The following is a 17942-nucleotide window of genomic DNA, read 5'->3' as shown; positions in this document are numbered from 1 at the left end:
AAAACTATAAATATGCGCAAATGCAGCGCAACATGGATTCCCCTGGCGACACGGCGGAAGCGGAAATTCCGTGGATATGAAGAAAAGGAAATATGTGAGAACACAACAGTTTAGCGATTCAATTTTATCACGAATGTGGGTGTAAATGTCTTACATATTTTTAGCAGCTTAATTATCCAATCATTGAGGTAAGATACGCGATATGTCTCCGTGGAAACACTATTCATTAACACACATTTACGTAAACCAGCCGTATTATCCAATGAAAGAAATGATGCTGGTGATATTGAGTGCTTCCAAAACATTAATTAACGTTAGTTGCATATATCTTTCTACTGTGTAGTTTGGGTATCATCTCCAGAGATATTCCGTTTTGTATCTTCAATGGCATCTGTAAGCCGAGTTACATGCATACTTGTGTGCTGTCAGATCATCTCACGACGAACAGACTTTGCTAAAATGCAACCCTGCTGCTTTGAATCAACTACAATTCCCATGCAACAAACTAATAGCACTTGTAGTTTCAATACCTCCATGCAGTGTGTACACAAGTGTCTTTCAGAGAGTTCCATGTTCACTGCTCCATTCACAACAAGGAGGGCTCTAATAATCTCCATAACTTTCCTTGGCTTCCAAGGAGTTTATAAATCGCACATAAACCCACACCTTGCAATCTTGCGTCTCCCTTTGGATATTTTACACAGTTTCCACAGTAGATTATATTTCAAGTACAAAACATTAATATCATCCCATTCATCTGCTTCGAAAATGTCCCTAACAGGGTTCCGTCCGTTAAGATCATAGAGGTAGGAGGTTTAGCTGTGTACCGGCACCTCTTGAACAGGGAATAGTACAGGCACATGACATGTGCCATGGATATTCACAGTGGGAGTCCCAGTGTTGGGAGACTAGCTTTCTGTAATGATTGAATGTATATCAATATTGCGACTTAAACAAATTTAGTTTCAATCAATATTATACCTTAATGCACGTTATCACCGTGTATTGTTATTGTCATCATAGCTCTAATTACATACTATAAAATAATCATTGTTTGTCAAAATTTGGAAAAAGAATACCTTGTCAACCGTTCCACCATGTTCTCCTCATTCCCAGGGCAAGATGAGCGCGGAGGCAGTGGAGCGGGTCAGCGCTGCCCCCGGAGGCCGCCCCAGTTCCCCGGTCCAGACCTCCTGGTTCGAGTTCCTGCTGGACGGAAGCCTGCTGGAGGCGCACCTCCACAAGGCCAGCCCGGGTCAGTGCTGCTCTGAACCTTTGGTCTCTAATACGGGGCGTTATGTTTGATGTGGGGCTTGTTACCTTTATACTAGTACCTGCTTACTACATCGTAGTTGCTATGTACTACTGAGTCATTTCGATTGGAACATGCTCTTTTTCAAAGGGACCACAATGAATGCCAATTCATGTTATTGAGGAGTGTTAAGAGTTTAGTGCATCTTGGGTACAGGTAGGTTTAAGACAAAAGGGCATCGAACCCAGTACCTTCTTGGCCATTGGGAGTTGAACAGCCAATCTGCTACACTTTCCTGCCCTTAATTTGGTCAAATCAAATTATAAATGTAGATCTGTTAATACCGGTTAACTATGTTTTGACTCAAGGTTCATTATACATTTCAAGAGAGAGCTCAAGAGGTTCCTTTCCTTATGAAGACGTGTGCATTATGCATTGTAAAGCACTATAATAAAAAAGTAAAATAGATTTTCGTGCCTCCGTACTCAGTCTGTGCAGGAGTACACAGCTCTCAGTAGGAGCTGTGTACACGGTGGTTGCTTGTGTTCACTATTCTATACTTGTTAAATGTTGTTGTTGGACACGTGACCCTCCGCAGACCCCACTGCGGCCCAGCTGATCGTCCAGTTCCTGGAGCAGGCGTCCAAGCCGTCGCTGAACGAGCAGAACCAGGTCCAGCCCCCGGTGGACAACCGCAGGAACCGCACCCTCAAGCTGCTGGCGCTCAAGATAGCCGCCCACATGAGATGGGACCTGGACCTGCTGGAGAAAGGGTAGGGGCTCCTGGGGGTGAGGGGGTGAGGGCGAGAGGGGGTGAGGGCGAGAGGGGGTGTGAGGGGGAGAGGGGGGGAGAGGGGGGGTGAGGGCGAGAGGGGGGGTGAGGGGGTGTGGGGGCGAGAGGGGGGGTGAGGCGAGAGGGGGGGGTGAGGGGGTGTTAGGGCGAGAGGGGGTGAGGGCGAGAGGGGGGGGTGAGGGCGAGAGGGGGGGGTGAGGGCGAGGGGGGGGTGAGGGCGAGAGGGGGTGTGAGGGGGTGAGGGAGAGGGGGTGTGAGGGGGAGAGGGGGGGAGAGGGGGTGTGGGCGAGAGGGGGGGGTGAGGGCGAGGGGGTGAGAGGGGGTGAGGACGAGAGGGGGTGAGGCGAGAGGGGGTGAGGACGAGAGGGTGAGGGCGAGAGGGGGTGTGAGGGGGAGAGGGGGGGAGAGGGGGGGTGAGGGCGAGAGGGGGGGTGAGGGGGTGTGGGGGCGAGAGGGGGGGTGAGGCGAGAGGGGGGGGTGAGGGGGTGTTAGGGCGAGAGGGGGTGAGGGCGAGAGGGGGGGGTGAGGGCGAGAGGGGGGGGTGAGGGCGAGGGGGGGGTGAGGGCGAGAGGGGGTGTGAGGGGGTGAGGGCGAGAGGGAGAGGGGGTGTGAGGGGGAGAGGGGGGGAGAGGGGGTGTGGGCGAGAGGGGGGGTGAGGCGAGAGGGGGGGGTGAGGGGGTGTTAGGGCGAGAGGGGGTGAGGGCGAGAGGGGGGGGTGAGGGCGAGAGGGGGGGGTGAGGGCGAGGGGGGGGTGAGGGCGAGAGGGGGTGTGAGGGGGTGAGGGGGGGAGAGGGGGTGTGGGCGAGAGGGGGGGGGTGAGGGCGAGGGGGTGAGAGGGGGTTAGGCGAGAGGGGGTGAGGACGAGAGGGTGTGAGGTGGAGTGTGTTTAGGAGAGAGTGTCGGGGAGAGTGTTACTGTTGGTGTGTGATTTTAATTTATTTTACTTGGGATTTGAGAATCCCAAAAATATGTGTGTGTATATATGAACAAAATCAAACATCACTGTCGCAAGAAATGAAAAGTGTAATCTGATTACGACAGACTAAAGACTACGAGATCCATAATTTTATCCAGGCCTAGGACAACAATGCTTCACTTTAACTCACGCATGCCTTTTGTGTTTTGATGAAAGTCACTCAAAAGTGAAAATTGATATCACCACCATCAGTTCTCATATTCTGTGTGTGTGTCCCTTCCACCCCGTCAGCCTGAGCATCCCGGTGCTCAACATGCTGCTGAATGAGCTGCTGTGTGTGAGCAAGGTTCCCCCGGGGGTGAAGCACGTCGACCTGGACCTCTCCACCCTGCCGCCAACCACCGCCATGGCCGTGCTCATCTACAACCGCTGGTGGGTCCCGCACAACCGCTGCTTCGAAACGATCCACCTGTTTTTATGCGCATCTTCAATTTGCACTTAAAATAAGCGTGTGTACAGGTCGAGTTCTTACACTTCAGGGAAGTTTTAGATTTGATTGACATTTGCCGTATGTTTTGATGGAATCACACCACATATCCTGTTGACTGATTTGACATAAAAAGCATTGTATCGCTAGCCCCCCGCCACTCTGCCTGTCTGTGAGTGACTGTGTATAGTCCAGTGGAGGCTGAGTTTGACCCAGCTCTTAGGAAGCAGGGCGTCCCAGTACAGTGGGCACCCCTGTGCCGAAAGGCCTGGTACATGTTTGTAACTGGTACATGTTTGTAAACACCTGTAGAACATGTTTCTTTAAATAACTTTTATATCCCTCAATGATGATGCCAATACATTATTTTCTACTTTTCTACTAAAAAAGTGGTTTTGTTTGCTCTACGTTTCTCTGTTGCTCAAGAAAATGATACAGAAAGTTTGTATATCCAGTAAAGGTTTGTGTTTGTTTCGTGAAGGGCCATCAGAACCATCGTGCTAAGCAGCTTCCCAGAGAAGCAGACCAAACCCGGACCCCACCAGATGAACATGTAGGTTTCACCGGTTCTTTACCACGTACTGGGTTTACAGTAGAAAGTGTTGTGAAATGACATGGTCATCACCTTCTGTTGGCAACGTTTGGGAAATGCACACATGATAACGTAGTACATTTCTGTTGCTGTTTTCTTCCCCAGGTTGAATATTATCCAGCAGGAGAAAGAGATGACAGAAAACATCCTCATTGTGGTGCGTAAACCAAAAAACGATTTACAATCAAGACACACACACACACACACACACACACACACACACACACACACACACACACACACACACACACACACACACACACACACACACACACACACACACACACACACACACACACACACACACACACTGGTTCAAAGTTAATTTGAAGTTCAAATGAATCATTCACGACACATTGTCAGCCCCGAACTTGCCGCGAAACTTCAACCGACACGCTGGACCCCCGGTACTGAGACCTGAGGACTTAGCCGTCGAATGATGTATGTTGTTGTTTTGGTTGTGGTTGCCGTGGCAGCTGAAGGAGCAGTCGGCGGACTCCATCAGCGTGCTGGAGGGCGCCCTGCGGCTCCACAAGGACTTCTACGTGCACAACGTGCGCACGCTGGACCTGCTGGGCGCCGACGCCGCCGGCACCGCCAACGGGGAGACGGAGGCGTCGACCGCGGGGCTCCGCATCAGCGCCCACGAGCTGCACTGCCAGGTGGGCGGGGCCTGTGGTGGCCATGACAGCGGCCAGCGTGTTTCGTCGGATAGTGCTGCTTTAAAGTGATGTACACGTAAAAATGTTTACATGGGTGCACTTTTAGTGACTTTATAAATCTTGACTGTACTTTGGAAGAGTATTTGGTGGTTCTTTCAATTACTTCTCTTTATTAAAATTCTATAGTTTTCTTTTTTAACAATTTTTAGTTGGTTATTTGCTGCGATAACAACATTTGTAAACGTCCCTTGTACTGGCAGCGACTACACGGCGATGCTAACCTGTTTGTGTGTGATCCAGGTCCGCTACGACCTGGGAGGTATCTACTTCCAGCAGGGCTGCACTGACCAGGGGGCGTACGGGAAGGCCATGGAGCACTTCAGACAGACCAGGGACCTCCTACAGAAGGTAGGAGCCCAGAATCCTTTTAAACGTATTAGCATTTTATCTTCCTTATTCGTGTTGTTGTTCGAAGGGCTCCAAAAGTGTATTAGGAAAACATTTGTTTAAAGAAACAGAATAATTTGTTATGGTTATACTGCAGTATGTTAGGTGATGCTATGGTGGCATGTTGTGTTGAATAATTATGTTTAACACGCATTAAAAAAATACAATTTCAAAGTTTTGATCTTCAAAACTTTAGCTGTTGAAAGATATTGGAAACACTTTCTGCTTGAGTTGTCTTAAATGGAATACTGTACTATCTCTGGGTTCAGAATGTATTAATTGTTCCCATGTTAAACAACATTGAAACCAGTCTGAGAGGTGCTCTTGTTTATTGTGGGCGTGGTTTAGCTTGGCTCCTCCCTCCATGTCCACCTGGATGAGAAGCGATTGGCCGGCTACTGGAATGCCTGCCGGGCGCTAACCGGAACCCTGGGCCCCGCCGACGCCACGGCAACGCCCTACGGCCAGATCAACAGCCTCATCCGAACCCACAACCACCAGGTTGGAACAAGATGCCGCTCTGATATCACTATGGCAGCGTTTCTCAAGTTCGGGGTCGGGACCACATCTGGTGTCCTGGGGGATGGCTGTAGATGCGTACATAGATAGTGCACTCATGATTACCAAAGTTTACAAAAAGTAGTATGAAGTTCGCAGTATGCAACAACATACTGAGTACATATTCACTGGGGCATCATTGATATTAATGGATAATGCTGTTTCAAACCTAGAAGCTGGAGATACGGCCCACGTTACGCACCACAATACTAAGTGCTACGTTGCGTCACTACCCATGAAAGTGTCTGTGTTTCTCCATGTCTCCCCAGGCTCTGGTGGAGGCCTTCATCCAGGACAACACCAGCCACAGTTTACCAAACCACCTCAGACAGTCCGTCCTCCGAGAGTACCTCCATAAAGCCCAGCAAGGGTGAGACCACCTCTACTCAATGAAACCACATATTCTTAAATACATACTCTCAAAACCACCAAATACCTACTCTTCTGTGCAAAAGGAATTGGGAGGAATCCTTAAAATTAGATTTTTAAATATTTTGTAGCCAACTGTCAACATGTAACTGATAAGCACAACCCAGAAACAGTATTCATACTTTGCACGTGACGTCACGACGACTGGCTGGCGGGCAAGAACAACGTTCTCTAGCAACTTAGTAACCTAATCAAGGATATACCAGGACGTTGCCAGTTTTACCATACAAACGAAAGTTGGTATTTTGAGGTAAAAACGATATGCCAGATAGTTGCTGTGCGACTGGATGTATTAACTGCCGAGGAGTGAAGCCGGGTTATGTTTTTACCAGATCCCATCCGAAAAGGAGAAAAACTGTATTATTGTCTATAAGATTAGAATTTGCCATAACTAATATATTGTTTAATTGCACATTATAATTACGATTATTTCAAAATGAAAATAAATCTCCCTCTGCCGTCATGGGGATAGCCCGTGTTCCAGATTGGGAGGGAAATCTGCCCAATGTGGTAACACTGCCGGAGGCGTCACTTACGATCCGAAGCAGTTTTATTTTTTTTGAGTGCAGCAAAAAGCTCCGCTGCGCTGGAACTTCAGAAATGCTTGAGAAAATGTAACTTGTGTGGACGCTACCGCATTTCTTGGTCAATAAAAGAGCTACTTAAAAGTTATTTGAATCAGAAAAAAGCTATTTGCTTATCGTTTTGCGGGTAGCTAGATAGTACTCACTTAACTTTGCTTTGATTATGAAGATATTCCTGTTTTTCACCTCCCATACGATAACGTTGTTAATCCACCCACTCTTGAAAAAAAGTTAGCTCTCCGTACTTTTGTAGGCTTTCATTTTTTGTGCGGTATAAGGTGACGGATTCTCTATAAGATAAATGTAAATATCTCCAAACTCCACGTCTGGTTGAGACGTTGCCAACTTCAAAGCAATGAACACATCAGCTTTGTATGGATCACAAGTTTCGAGTATGTTTTTCTTTTCTTGATATCTAATTTGAACATTTATGGTCTAAATAGTTGATTGATTGTAGTATTGGAATTCTGCAAGGCTGCAATTCCCCTGGCTGGCCGCTATTCGTCGCCATTTTGTCGGTGTCTGTTGCCCTCCAGGCAGCCATGGTAGTCACGTGACTGCAAAGTATGAATTGAACAATTGGAATACACTCGTCAGGAATATCCCAGGAAAAAATATATAAATTAGCATTAACCAGACTAACTTCTTAACTTTCACCATATACTGCGCCATGTACTGATCAACACCAGCACTGCCCAACAGCTCATTACCATTTCGGTTGCCTGTTGTGTTTCCAGGGAGCGGGGTCTGGACGACGTGTGCCAACAGCTGTGCGTTTGTAACGCGGTGCGGGACGCGCTGCAAGGGGAGGGGCTTAGCGTGCGCTTCCACCAGCTGCTGCTGAAGCCCAGCAAGCGGCTGGTAGACTTCATCCTGGAGGTAAGGGCCCCCAGCCCTATGGCACTGCGTTTTAAAGAGGCACTGTGTTCGTCTTCCCATTAGCAGCCTCTAGGGGCTTGAGATGCTGTGGTAACAGTGAACAGCCTCGTCAGTTTCTTTGAATCGTGGATGTTTTTTTATTTTTATTTAAGAAACGTTCTACTGCAGATTGATTATTGGAGTAAAAAGCTGCAGTGGAAAAGTTACATAGTGCAGCTTTAACTGTTATCATTGTTATTTTACTTATTATATAATTCTTAAGCCCGATTTTTTAACAAACTATAGTTCCATTTCTATCAAATCCTTTTGGGGAAATCTGGATTTAATTATTTCTTTGTTTTCAACTTCAACTTGGTTTCGAATGCAGTGCACATTTAAAACCATTCAATATCCTCACCTTGCAGGTGTGCACGCGGTCCCTGGAGAAGGACCGGCCCTCCGAGACGTCTCGACAGAACATGGCCAACTTCATGAAGTGAGAGAGGATACATCCGACACGTTTTCAACCACGTCCACAGAACACCCTAACCCTTAGTCTGGTGTAGTGGCTAGGGTGTCTGCAGCCTTCCTGTAGCCAAACCCCTACCTGCTCCCAACAACCTGTCTCTGTCCACTTCCATAATGGACTTTCTCTCTGTTCCCTGTCTTCCTCAATTTCCTGTCTGTATTCCCTAGTGTTTTCCATAATGGACTTTCTCTGTATTCCCTGTCTTCCTTCCCGCCCTGTCCCTGTATTCCCAGTTTTCCATTACGACCTGTCCCTGTAGTCTCTGTATTCCCTGTCCTACATCAAAACCTTTCTCTGTATTCCCTGTCTTGATGAAAAACAACGCTTCATTAATAATCCCATATACGAATCATGGCCGTCGCAGCATAAATCACAGCCCAGGACGGCAATGTAAATACTGAAGGAAAAAGGAGATCAGGAAACGCATGCTGAAGCCCTGTGTCCCCCCCCCCCCCCCCCCCCCCAGGACCCTGTGTGAGAGCCTGGAGGAGCTGCCCCTGGTGTTCGTGGTGTCCTCCCACAAGCTGTTCATGGAGCTGCTGCGGGAGGAGGAGCGCAAGGTGCTGGTGGAGCAGATGAGGAAGAGGTCGGCCACCATCAACCTCAGTGCCAAGCCCCTGCCCTCCTTCTACGACATCCCAGGTACCCGGGGGACGGACGGACGGACATTCCCACCCTGTCTTACACTCACTCACACACTCTCACTAATGTCATACCCACAATCACTCACACGTTCTCGCCCTGTCTTGCACTCACTCACTCACACACTCTCACTCTTTGCTAAACTCACTTTCACTCTCTTTGCTACACTCTCACTCACCCTCTCACTCACAACCACTCACCCTCTCACTCACCCTCTCACTCACCCTCTCACTCACAACCACTCACCCTCTCACTCACCCTCTCACTCACCCTCTCACTCACCCTCTCACTCACCCTCTCACTCACCCTCTCACTCACAACCACTCACCCTCTCACTCACAACCACTCACCCTCTCACTCACAACCACTCACCCTCTCACTCACCCTCTCACTCACCCTCTCACTCACCCTCTCACTCACCCTCTCACTCACAACCACTCACCCTCTCACTCACCCTCTCACTCACAACCACTCACCCTCTCACTCACCCTCTTACTCACCCTCTCACTCACAACCACTCACCCTTTCACTCACAACCAATCACCCTCTCACTCACCCTCCCACTCACCCTCTCACTCACCCTCTCACTCACCCTCCCACTCACCCTCCCACTCACCCTCCCACTCACCCTCTCACTCACAGCCTCTCACACTCTCACTCTCACTCTCACTCTCTCACTCTCACTCACCCTCTCACACACTCTCTCACTGACTCAGTGACTCACTGTCCGTCGTCTGTCTCTCCCCCTGTCCCCCTCTGTCCCTCCCACCTCAGCCTCGGCCAGTGTGAGCATCGGGCAGCTGGAGCAGCAGCTCATTCTGTCCCTGGAGCCCCGCAGGGTGCGTCAGATCCTGATCGAGGTCCACGGCATGGCCCAGAGGCACTTCTGGAGGATCAACAGCAAGGTCAGAGGTCACCCGCCGCAGAACTCGGAGGAACTCCCTGATGGCCGTTGCAGGGGTTAGAAGCAGCGGTTGAGCTACTGCTGTTTGGGTCCAGTGAAGAAGGCTGCAAACTGCTGTCCTACATGGTATTTAAATACTTACAGCTTGACTAATGCACTTAAACTGTGTGTGTGTGTGTGTGTGTGTGTGTGTGTGTGTGTGTGTGTGTGTGTGTGTGTGTGTGTGTGAGACAGTGGGAGGTCCCCCCGGACTACATCAACGTGATCCTGGGCATCAAAGACCCCCTGACTAAAGACCTGGTCTACATACTGATGGCTAAGGGCCTCCACTGCATCACCATAAAGGTTGTCCAAACGCTTACTCTCTTCGTCCTCAGTTCCGGCTAGATAATGTTGTACTTGCAATGCTTTGATTCTAGATTGGTAGGGGTTAGGGTGAGGTTTTGGGTTCATATCCATGGGTTTATGTACATGCGCATCTCCACACACTCCTTTTAAGCTTTATTTAACAATATACCATTACCTCTCCCTTCTCCTGAAAAACTATATATTATTATTACTATTATCTCTAATAATATAATAATCTCTTAACAAATTTCTCCTATGGGCTATTAATGAAGTTAAACTATCTGATAAAGAATTGTATAATTGTCCTACAAAATAAAGTTACACAACAAAAGCTAAACTAAAATGTGAACAACCGCTGCCGTCCTGCGTTCTAATATCCCATGATGCATTGCGCCCGCCCCCCTCTGTGCAGGACTTCGGCCACGCCCGGCAGCTGTTCTCGGCGTGCCTGGAGCTGGTGACGGAGTTCTCCCCGCGGCTGCGGCAGGTGATGCTGAACGAGATGCTGCTGCTGGAGGTGCGCGCCCACGAGACGCTGGCCGCCGACGGCTGCCGGGACCGGCCCGCCTCCGACCTGGTGAGCCGGGTCCGCGGCTACCTGGAGATGAGGATCCACGGTGAGTCAGGGTACAGGGGGGGGCGGGGCTACCTGGAGATGAGGATCCACGGTGAGTCAGGGTACAGGGGGGGGCGGGGCTACCTGCAGAGGAGGATCCACGGTGAGTCAGGACTCGGGGAGAGGAGGTCATTTTGGATGGAATGAAACGCATTGGATTCACTGGTGTTGGTAAAACTTTGTAATAACGTTCTGTCTTTAGTCATTCATAAGCTTTTACATTTACATTTAAATTCTGGGCATTTAGCAGACTTAAAATAAGTACATTTGTTAGAAGAAAGAGAAACAATATATCAATGTCGGAACAACTGTTAGTCATTGGTGAACTATTCCTTAACAAAATATGAATATACAATTGTGAATTATCACTATGTGCTCGGCCTAGCAGCCTGTCCAGTGTGCTGTCACAACTGGTAGGCTGATCTATAAATCATACATTTATAGATCATCTGTGATGTCACTAGAGGGTCCATTTTGACTTGGCTTGTGCTGGCTAATCAACAAAAAACCTGGTGGCAAAATATGTTTCCTTTAACATTTGGCATTTATTAATCATCTATAAATGCAGAGCGTTGCACTGAAGTGTGTGGGTGGCATCTGTTCATCTAGCCGTGATGTTTGACCCTCTGTGTCTCCCCCCCCACCCAGACCTCCCCCTGAGGCAGGTGGTGGGGGAGGAGTGCGTGGCCTTCATGCTGAACTGGCGGGAGAACGACTACCTGACCCTACACGTCCCCCCCTCCCTGGTCCAGAGCAACCCCTACATCAAGGTGAGGGGGTCCCTCCTTCCCCCCTCCTCCCTCCAGCTGGTGTCTCTGTTTCTCTGGACTCTGCTTTAGCAGTAGTAGTAGTAATGTAGGATCTCTCCTGCCAATTGCTAGAGGGAGGGAGGAGGGAGGGAAGGAAGGAGGAACCAGGCCGCCTGGTTCCTCCTTCCTTCCCATTTCTTTTTACACCTTTTTGAATGAAATGTTTACTATTATCTCTTAGCATCTCTCTCTTAGCAATTCTTAAAATATCAGTCAGTGTATCTTTTGCTACTGCTGCGAAAAGGTGGGAGGAGGGAGGGAAGGAAGGAGGAACCAGGCGGCCTGGTTCCTCCTTCCTTCCCTCCCTCCTCCCTCCTTTTTGCAGCAGTAGCAAAAGATACACTGACTTTACTTTTGGGGCTTATGTGGCATTTGTATTATGCAGGGGAGATAGGATGTTTGCAAGATGGTTCAAACCAGGCATTTCTTTTTGCACCTTTTTGAATGAAATGTTTACTATTATCTCTTAGCAATTCTTTGATTTTATTTCAACAATTATTATTATTTTATTATAGAAATGATATGATGTAAATTATCTTCATAGAAGCTAAATCGCATTGCAGAAAATGGAAAGGAAAATAAAATAAAGCACAAATTCGTTATTGTTAACCGAGATGTAAGCTGGGTCAGTTACATTCAGCAGCAAGGCACCCTGGGTAATGCTGCAACCAACATGTTCTAAATCCCCCCCCCCCCCCCCCCCCCCACCCCCTGGCAGCTGGGTCAGCTGCTGGCCTCCACCTGCAAGGAGCTCCCGGGTCCTAAAGAGAGCCGGCGCACGGCCAAGGAGCTGTGGGAGGTGGTGGTGCAGATCTGCAGCATGTCCACGCAGCACAAGAGGAACAGCGACGGCCGCATGAGCCTCATCAAGCACCGCGAGTCCAGCATGGGCATCATGAAGCGGTCCGTGGTTGGCCTCTCACCGGAGTGCAGGGTTGTTGGGCTTTACTGGGAGCGAAGATGAGGAATGGAATGGAGGGAGTTTTGTTTTTGTGTTGATATTTGGTTGTGTGCATGATGGTCGGGCTGTTAAAATACCCAAAAAAAGCATTAATTGTCAAATGTTAGTGAACCAGATCTCAAAGTCGAAGAGTATGAGATTTTGGTCTCTGAAATGGCTCCTGCCGGTGTCGGAGTTTGGAACGGAGTAAAACGTGACACCGATGTATTTTCTTAATTACGATATTGTTGTAGCAACAGGGTCACAATGGTATAAACTACTATATTCAAGACATATTCACACGTTAAAAATATTGTATAACGATTGTTACACATGCTGGCATGTTTCATGACAGCTTTCAAGAAGCATCGCCGTAGCAACTGCCATCCTGAATAATTTTCTTTGTTCTTCCAACCTCTTTTTAGGAGCAAGTTCATCACTTTTGTCAAGAAGCTGAGGGTGGGTCAAGAATCGATTGTGAATAACCTGTTGGTCTTGACGGTTACTGCAAGGCTTATGACGGGTATATATGATGTCAAACCTAACGGCGTTCTCCCGAACTCTGACAGGAACCACTGGTGCTGACTGCCCTCATCTCCCTGTTCGTCAAGCTCCACAGCATCGTGCGGGTGAGTCTCACCTCCCTTCTCTGTGTCTCTCTCTCTCACTCTCTCTCTCCCCCTTGCCTCCTAGCGTTGACGTTGGTTGCCAAGGTAACGAAGATGACCGACGCAAGGGTGACACTTACGCTGCAGAAGTCATCCTAGCGAACTGAAAATTGCTCCGATGATAGTATCCTGTGAATAATTATCTGACGTGTTCGCTGTTCTTTTGTACTTAACCCAGTTTCTGTCAGTAAAGAAACGTTTCTCTTTCCTCTCATTTCAAGGATGACATTGTGAATGAAGTCACAGCAGAACACCTCACTATCTGGCCCTCCACCCTACTCAAGTGAGCCCCCACTCCCAGTGCTCCCAGTGTAACTGCTGTTATTTGGTCTGGTCGTATCTAGTGGTTTGGTGTTGCATGTAGCGATGTATACCGATACCACTTTAATCAACACCAACTGGTTCGGATGCCACTTTTTAGTTTGTATCAACTGATGAGGAATGCAAATCTGATAAATGTATTGTCGTGTTATTCTGCACTTATTATCCCATCGTTTTTGTTGTTGTTGTAACCGTCACCACAACGGACTCCACCCATCCCCCTCATGTTGTGCTCCACCCCTCCCTCCGTCCGGCGTCCAGCATGCAGGCGGTGGACGTGGAGGCGGTGGCGGTGACGGTGACGGTGAAGGAGCTGGTCTCCTACGCCCTCACCCTCAACCCCAACAACCAGGCCTGGCTCGTCACCCAGGCGGACATCTACTTCGGTACGGAGCGCCTCCCCCTGCTGCCCCCTGGTGGTCAGGGAGGGTCACTGCGCCGCCTCGTGTTCCTGTTGCTTTCTGGATGGGTCCCTGCTACACTGTAAAGGCTTGCTGTCCAACGGTCGTCCTGAGGGTACCCATGTAATGACAAGGCGGTGGGATAGTGTCGTCGCTGGGGTGTTAGACTCGAGCCAAAAGGGTTGTTGGTTCGATCCCCAAGGTGCTTGGTTCGATCCCCACAGTCTAACTCATCCTTGAGTAAGATGCCCTCACCCCTTCTCGTCCCCCAGTGTCATGTATCTGACCAAGTCTCTTGGGATAAAAGTGTCCATATAAATGCTGTCCTTTTTATATAATAAGCTTCATCAGTATTTGCAATTCAAACCCCCTCCTCTTCCTTATTAAACCGATTTTATTTGCTGCTCTGTGGATCCCTTCTATGAAGTCTGTTGTAGGTACTTCCTGTCCAAGATGGCTGCCTTGTGACTCTCCTCTCTCCCTCCTCTTCCTCCTCTTCCTCTGTCCAGTGACCAGCCAGTACTCGGCCGCTGTGCACTTCTACCTGCAGGCGGGGGCCGTTTGTTCGGACTTCTTCACCCGGCCCGTACCCCCTGAGGTCTACAACGACCAGGTAAACCCCCCCCCAAGCCCTCCCCAACCCTCCTACCACACCCCTGTATCCACTCCTAGCCCCCACTATTGTGGGTGGTCGTCAAGGTGATGGAGACCTGTGTAGCCCCTCCATCACAGGTACAGTCTCAAAGGGCTTAACAGGCCCGCGTGATGTCACTTCCTCTGGCCCTTAGCCCTTATACACACCTGCAAACTTGTCGCTTTTCTGAACCAATCGCCGTTCTCTTGGTCAATTGGGTCATTCACGTGAATCGCGTAGAATCTGAGAGTTTTTTTAAGGGGGGGGGGGGGGGGGAAGGCTGTCCTTCATATGAAACATTATTGGATAATTGTTAGAATTTACATTTCTCTGGGCCAATCGGAATCTCAGCACTTGCTTCAGAATCAGGAAGCACACAGCGCCAACTGAGCTCGCCTTTGGATGAGACGCCTGGCTACCGCGCGAGTCTGATGGAAACTCTCAACGTCAATTTGAAGTAGGGGTGTAGGCCTACGGTATAAACAGTATAGAAAGTACACCAGTGTGAATTTGCGCTACGGTATGGATTTTGACGTTACCGTAAGACCGGTGTGACGGTAGACAGTGTTGTGTGTAACGCGTAACAAAGTAAGTAACGCGTTAACACAGTAACCTAACTACTTTTTCATGTAAAAAGCAAAGTTACGCGCAACTACTGAAAATATGGTAACGAAACATAGTTCCTTTTTCAATTCGGCGCCACGTTACTTTTCCCAGGGACAGCTTTGACAGTGATTCTGCCTTCTCAGGCAGTACGCTATTGCGCAAGCACGCAGGCGCGCAGCCAGCGTTCCTGCGTGCTTGCATTTTAGTTTAGCGTACGAGACAGACGCTGGTAGCGTGAAGCTGTCTCTGCAATCAGACATCGCTTCCGCAGGCATTTTGAAAGCCAGTCCTTACGACAAAATGCCAGCAGTGGCACGAGATAACAAACGCCGTCACTGTGTAATGTCATGGTTCCCTTTCAAAGGGCTTTAACCCATTTGTGCCGGCTGCTGCGCGGCGCAACAATGTATCTACTAGATACAATGTTGCGCCGCGCAGCAGCCGGCACAAATGGGTTAAAGAGATGGTCAAAACACTCGATCCCAGGTACGCGTTACCTGCCTGCACACACTTCAGCCCAATTGAGATGCCACGGCAAGGTCCGCAAGCAAGTGGAGAAACAAATCCATACTATTAAACATTAGTGTTTTTCAGAGATGGAAGTAACTGACTTTTTTATACAGTTTTGCTGCCTTACCAGTATTTTACCCCTTCAGAGGCATTTATATCGAAATTTGAAGATAAATTAACATACCGTGATACCGTTACCATCTATGCCTCAAATCATACCGTGATATACATTTTAGTCCATACCGTACAGCCCTAATTTGAAGGAACTATCTTGTGTTAAATTCGAGGTAAGTCAAGCTTTTTGGAGCAAAAACAACAGCTATTTGTTTGCTTGATTGAACTAACTTTAGCTACCACTTTTTCGATGTGATATAATTTACAATGATATTGTATTTTACGACCGACGCCGAGTACTGCACTAACGTAGACCTTGCATAAAGTTAGTAAATTCTAATAACATAGGGCTATTTAGATAAATAATCTGGTAAGGGTGTTGTCCTAGGCTAATACACCAACAGCAAATTTCTGTATTATAAAGGACTACATTTTGCACCCAAGTCTGTCATTTGTAATCTTTCCATTGTATTGTGTGCTACAACCTCCGTAATGAATATTCACGCTAAATCCCGCCGAGGGTAGCTCAGAATTCGAGTAGCTCAGAAACACCCCCCCGGTTTAAGGAAGACTGTGGAGAAGGAATACAGAAGAGGGATCCCTCCTTCCAGGGACTGAATAGTGTAAAGTTAAGGTTGTGTCCTCATAGGCACCGGTATCACTAGATTAATAAAATGTATAACTGAGATGCGCAAAAAAATAGATGATATGATCTTGTTGACTGCGTCATTCAGGAAACGCACATTGTGCACCAACCGACTCTAACTTCGAGAGAGTTTCAAGAGAGATTTTAAAGGTTGCTGGTTGAAATCCTGACGCTCTCTTTCGCAGGTGCTGAAGAGGATGATCAAGTGCTGCTCCATGATGAACTGTCATACCCAGGTGAGAGCATTACCCACAATCCCAAGGGGGTTGCTCCAAAAGGAGGAAAGGTCAAATCAAGTTATAGATCCATACCGTGTCAAAACTGTGTCAATTATTTTGTATTGTTAAATAATTGTAAGCATTGTTATGTTTTTGTACTGTGTATGCCCTGAACACTAAATGAATAGTTCTTTCTTTTTCTTTTGTGTATGTAGGTCGCGGTTCTCTGCCAGTTCCTCAGAGAAACGGACTACATGACGGCATTCAAAGCTCTTCAGGAGCAGAACGGGTACGTCCTGATGTACCGATCATCCCTGGAATATCAATCACAACCGATACCAGTATCAATATCCAACTGACGTCTGTTTGCTGCTTTCCAGCCATGATGCCATGGACTCCTTCTACGACTACATCTGGGACGTCACCATCCTGGAGTACCTCACACGTATCCTTCTACCGCGGAGACTAGTGGTGTGTGTGTGTGTGTGTGTGTGTGTGTGTGTGTGTGCGTGTGCGTGTGCGTGTGCGTGTGCGTGTGCGTGTGCGTGTGCGTGCGTGCGTGCGTGCGTGCGTGCGTGCGCGCGCATCCGGTGACACTATTTCACAAAAGCAAAACTTGGTTTGATTGCAAAAAAGAAAGTTTTTGTGTGACATTTATTTGGAAGGGACATTGCTGGAGGTGCAAACCCTAAACATGTGACTTACGATAAACATGATGACAATGTGTCGACTAAGATTCTGTGTTAGCAGGAACTATTACAAAGTCATAAGGATGGCTGACTGTCATGAATGTGGAGCTGTTCCCCCTTAACTCCCCCTCAGACATTCATCACAAACGAGGGGAGAGTGAGAAGAGACAGATAGCAGTAAGTGACACGCACAACTTAAACCTGCATTTAACTAGTAAATAAAAAAGGACATTCAATTCTAGTGTTGGCCGTTGAAGCAGGCGCAGTAGTGTCCCAAACTCCTGGGGAATCTGTTAAAATGGTATCATATTGCAGACTGTAGGGCAATGAGAGACCACAATAACATGAGCCTCGCCCCTTTTTCTCTCACTTTCACACTCTCATTCTCAATCTTGCTCATGCCCCCTCAAACTTCTTTCTCTCTCTCTCTCTCTCTCTCTCTCTACCTCTCTCTCTCTACCTCTCTCTCTACCTCTCTCTCTCTATACCTCTCCCTCCAGATTAAAGCCATTGGCCAGGCAGAGCTCAATACCAGTAACCCAGAGGAAGTGTTGCAGTTAGCAGCGCAAAAACGAAAGAAGCGGTTCCTACAAGCCATGGCTAAACTCTACTTCTAACCGCCACTTGAACACTCGACTCACAAACCAACAAGTTTTGTCATAGAAAAATAAACCTTTTTTAAATGCATACAAGATCGTTCAGATTTTCTGTGTGCTTTATTTGTCATATTTTTGTCATCGAAAATATTGTTCAATGACAAAAATACATT

The 17942-nt window shown here is 48.1% G+C and overlaps 1 protein-coding gene across 1 annotated transcript; it reads left to right on the top strand.

Annotated features, from left to right (window-relative positions):
• The first annotated feature begins 61 nt into the window (after window positions 1–61).
• ints8 (integrator complex subunit 8) lies at window positions 62–17918 on the top strand. The gene is made up of 28 exons (XM_079749450.1): window positions 62–188; window positions 1117–1255; window positions 1851–2025; window positions 3253–3393; window positions 3930–4001; window positions 4146–4197; window positions 4517–4702; window positions 5003–5110; window positions 5498–5650; window positions 5977–6077; window positions 7458–7599; window positions 8004–8074; window positions 8574–8749; window positions 9524–9654; window positions 9888–9998; window positions 10414–10618; window positions 11266–11387; window positions 12145–12329; window positions 12792–12825; window positions 12936–12995; window positions 13256–13317; window positions 13617–13741; window positions 14266–14369; window positions 16452–16502; window positions 16700–16773; window positions 16865–16929; window positions 17307–17350; window positions 17674–17918. The coding sequence occupies exons 2-28, from the start codon at window positions 1123–1125 to the stop codon at window positions 17788–17790; spliced, it is 3000 nt and encodes a 999-aa protein (XP_079605576.1). The 5' UTR covers window positions 62–188; window positions 1117–1122; the 3' UTR covers window positions 17791–17918.
• Window positions 17919–17942: the final 24 nt, after the last annotated feature.

This window comes from Pollachius pollachius (genome assembly GCF_949987615.1).
Source record: "Pollachius pollachius genome assembly, chromosome: 13".
NCBI classification, from domain to species: domain Eukaryota; kingdom Metazoa; phylum Chordata; class Actinopteri; order Gadiformes; family Gadidae; genus Pollachius; species Pollachius pollachius.
Note: the sequence above shows the minus strand (reverse complement) of the source record. Positions and strands in the feature narration are given on the sequence as shown.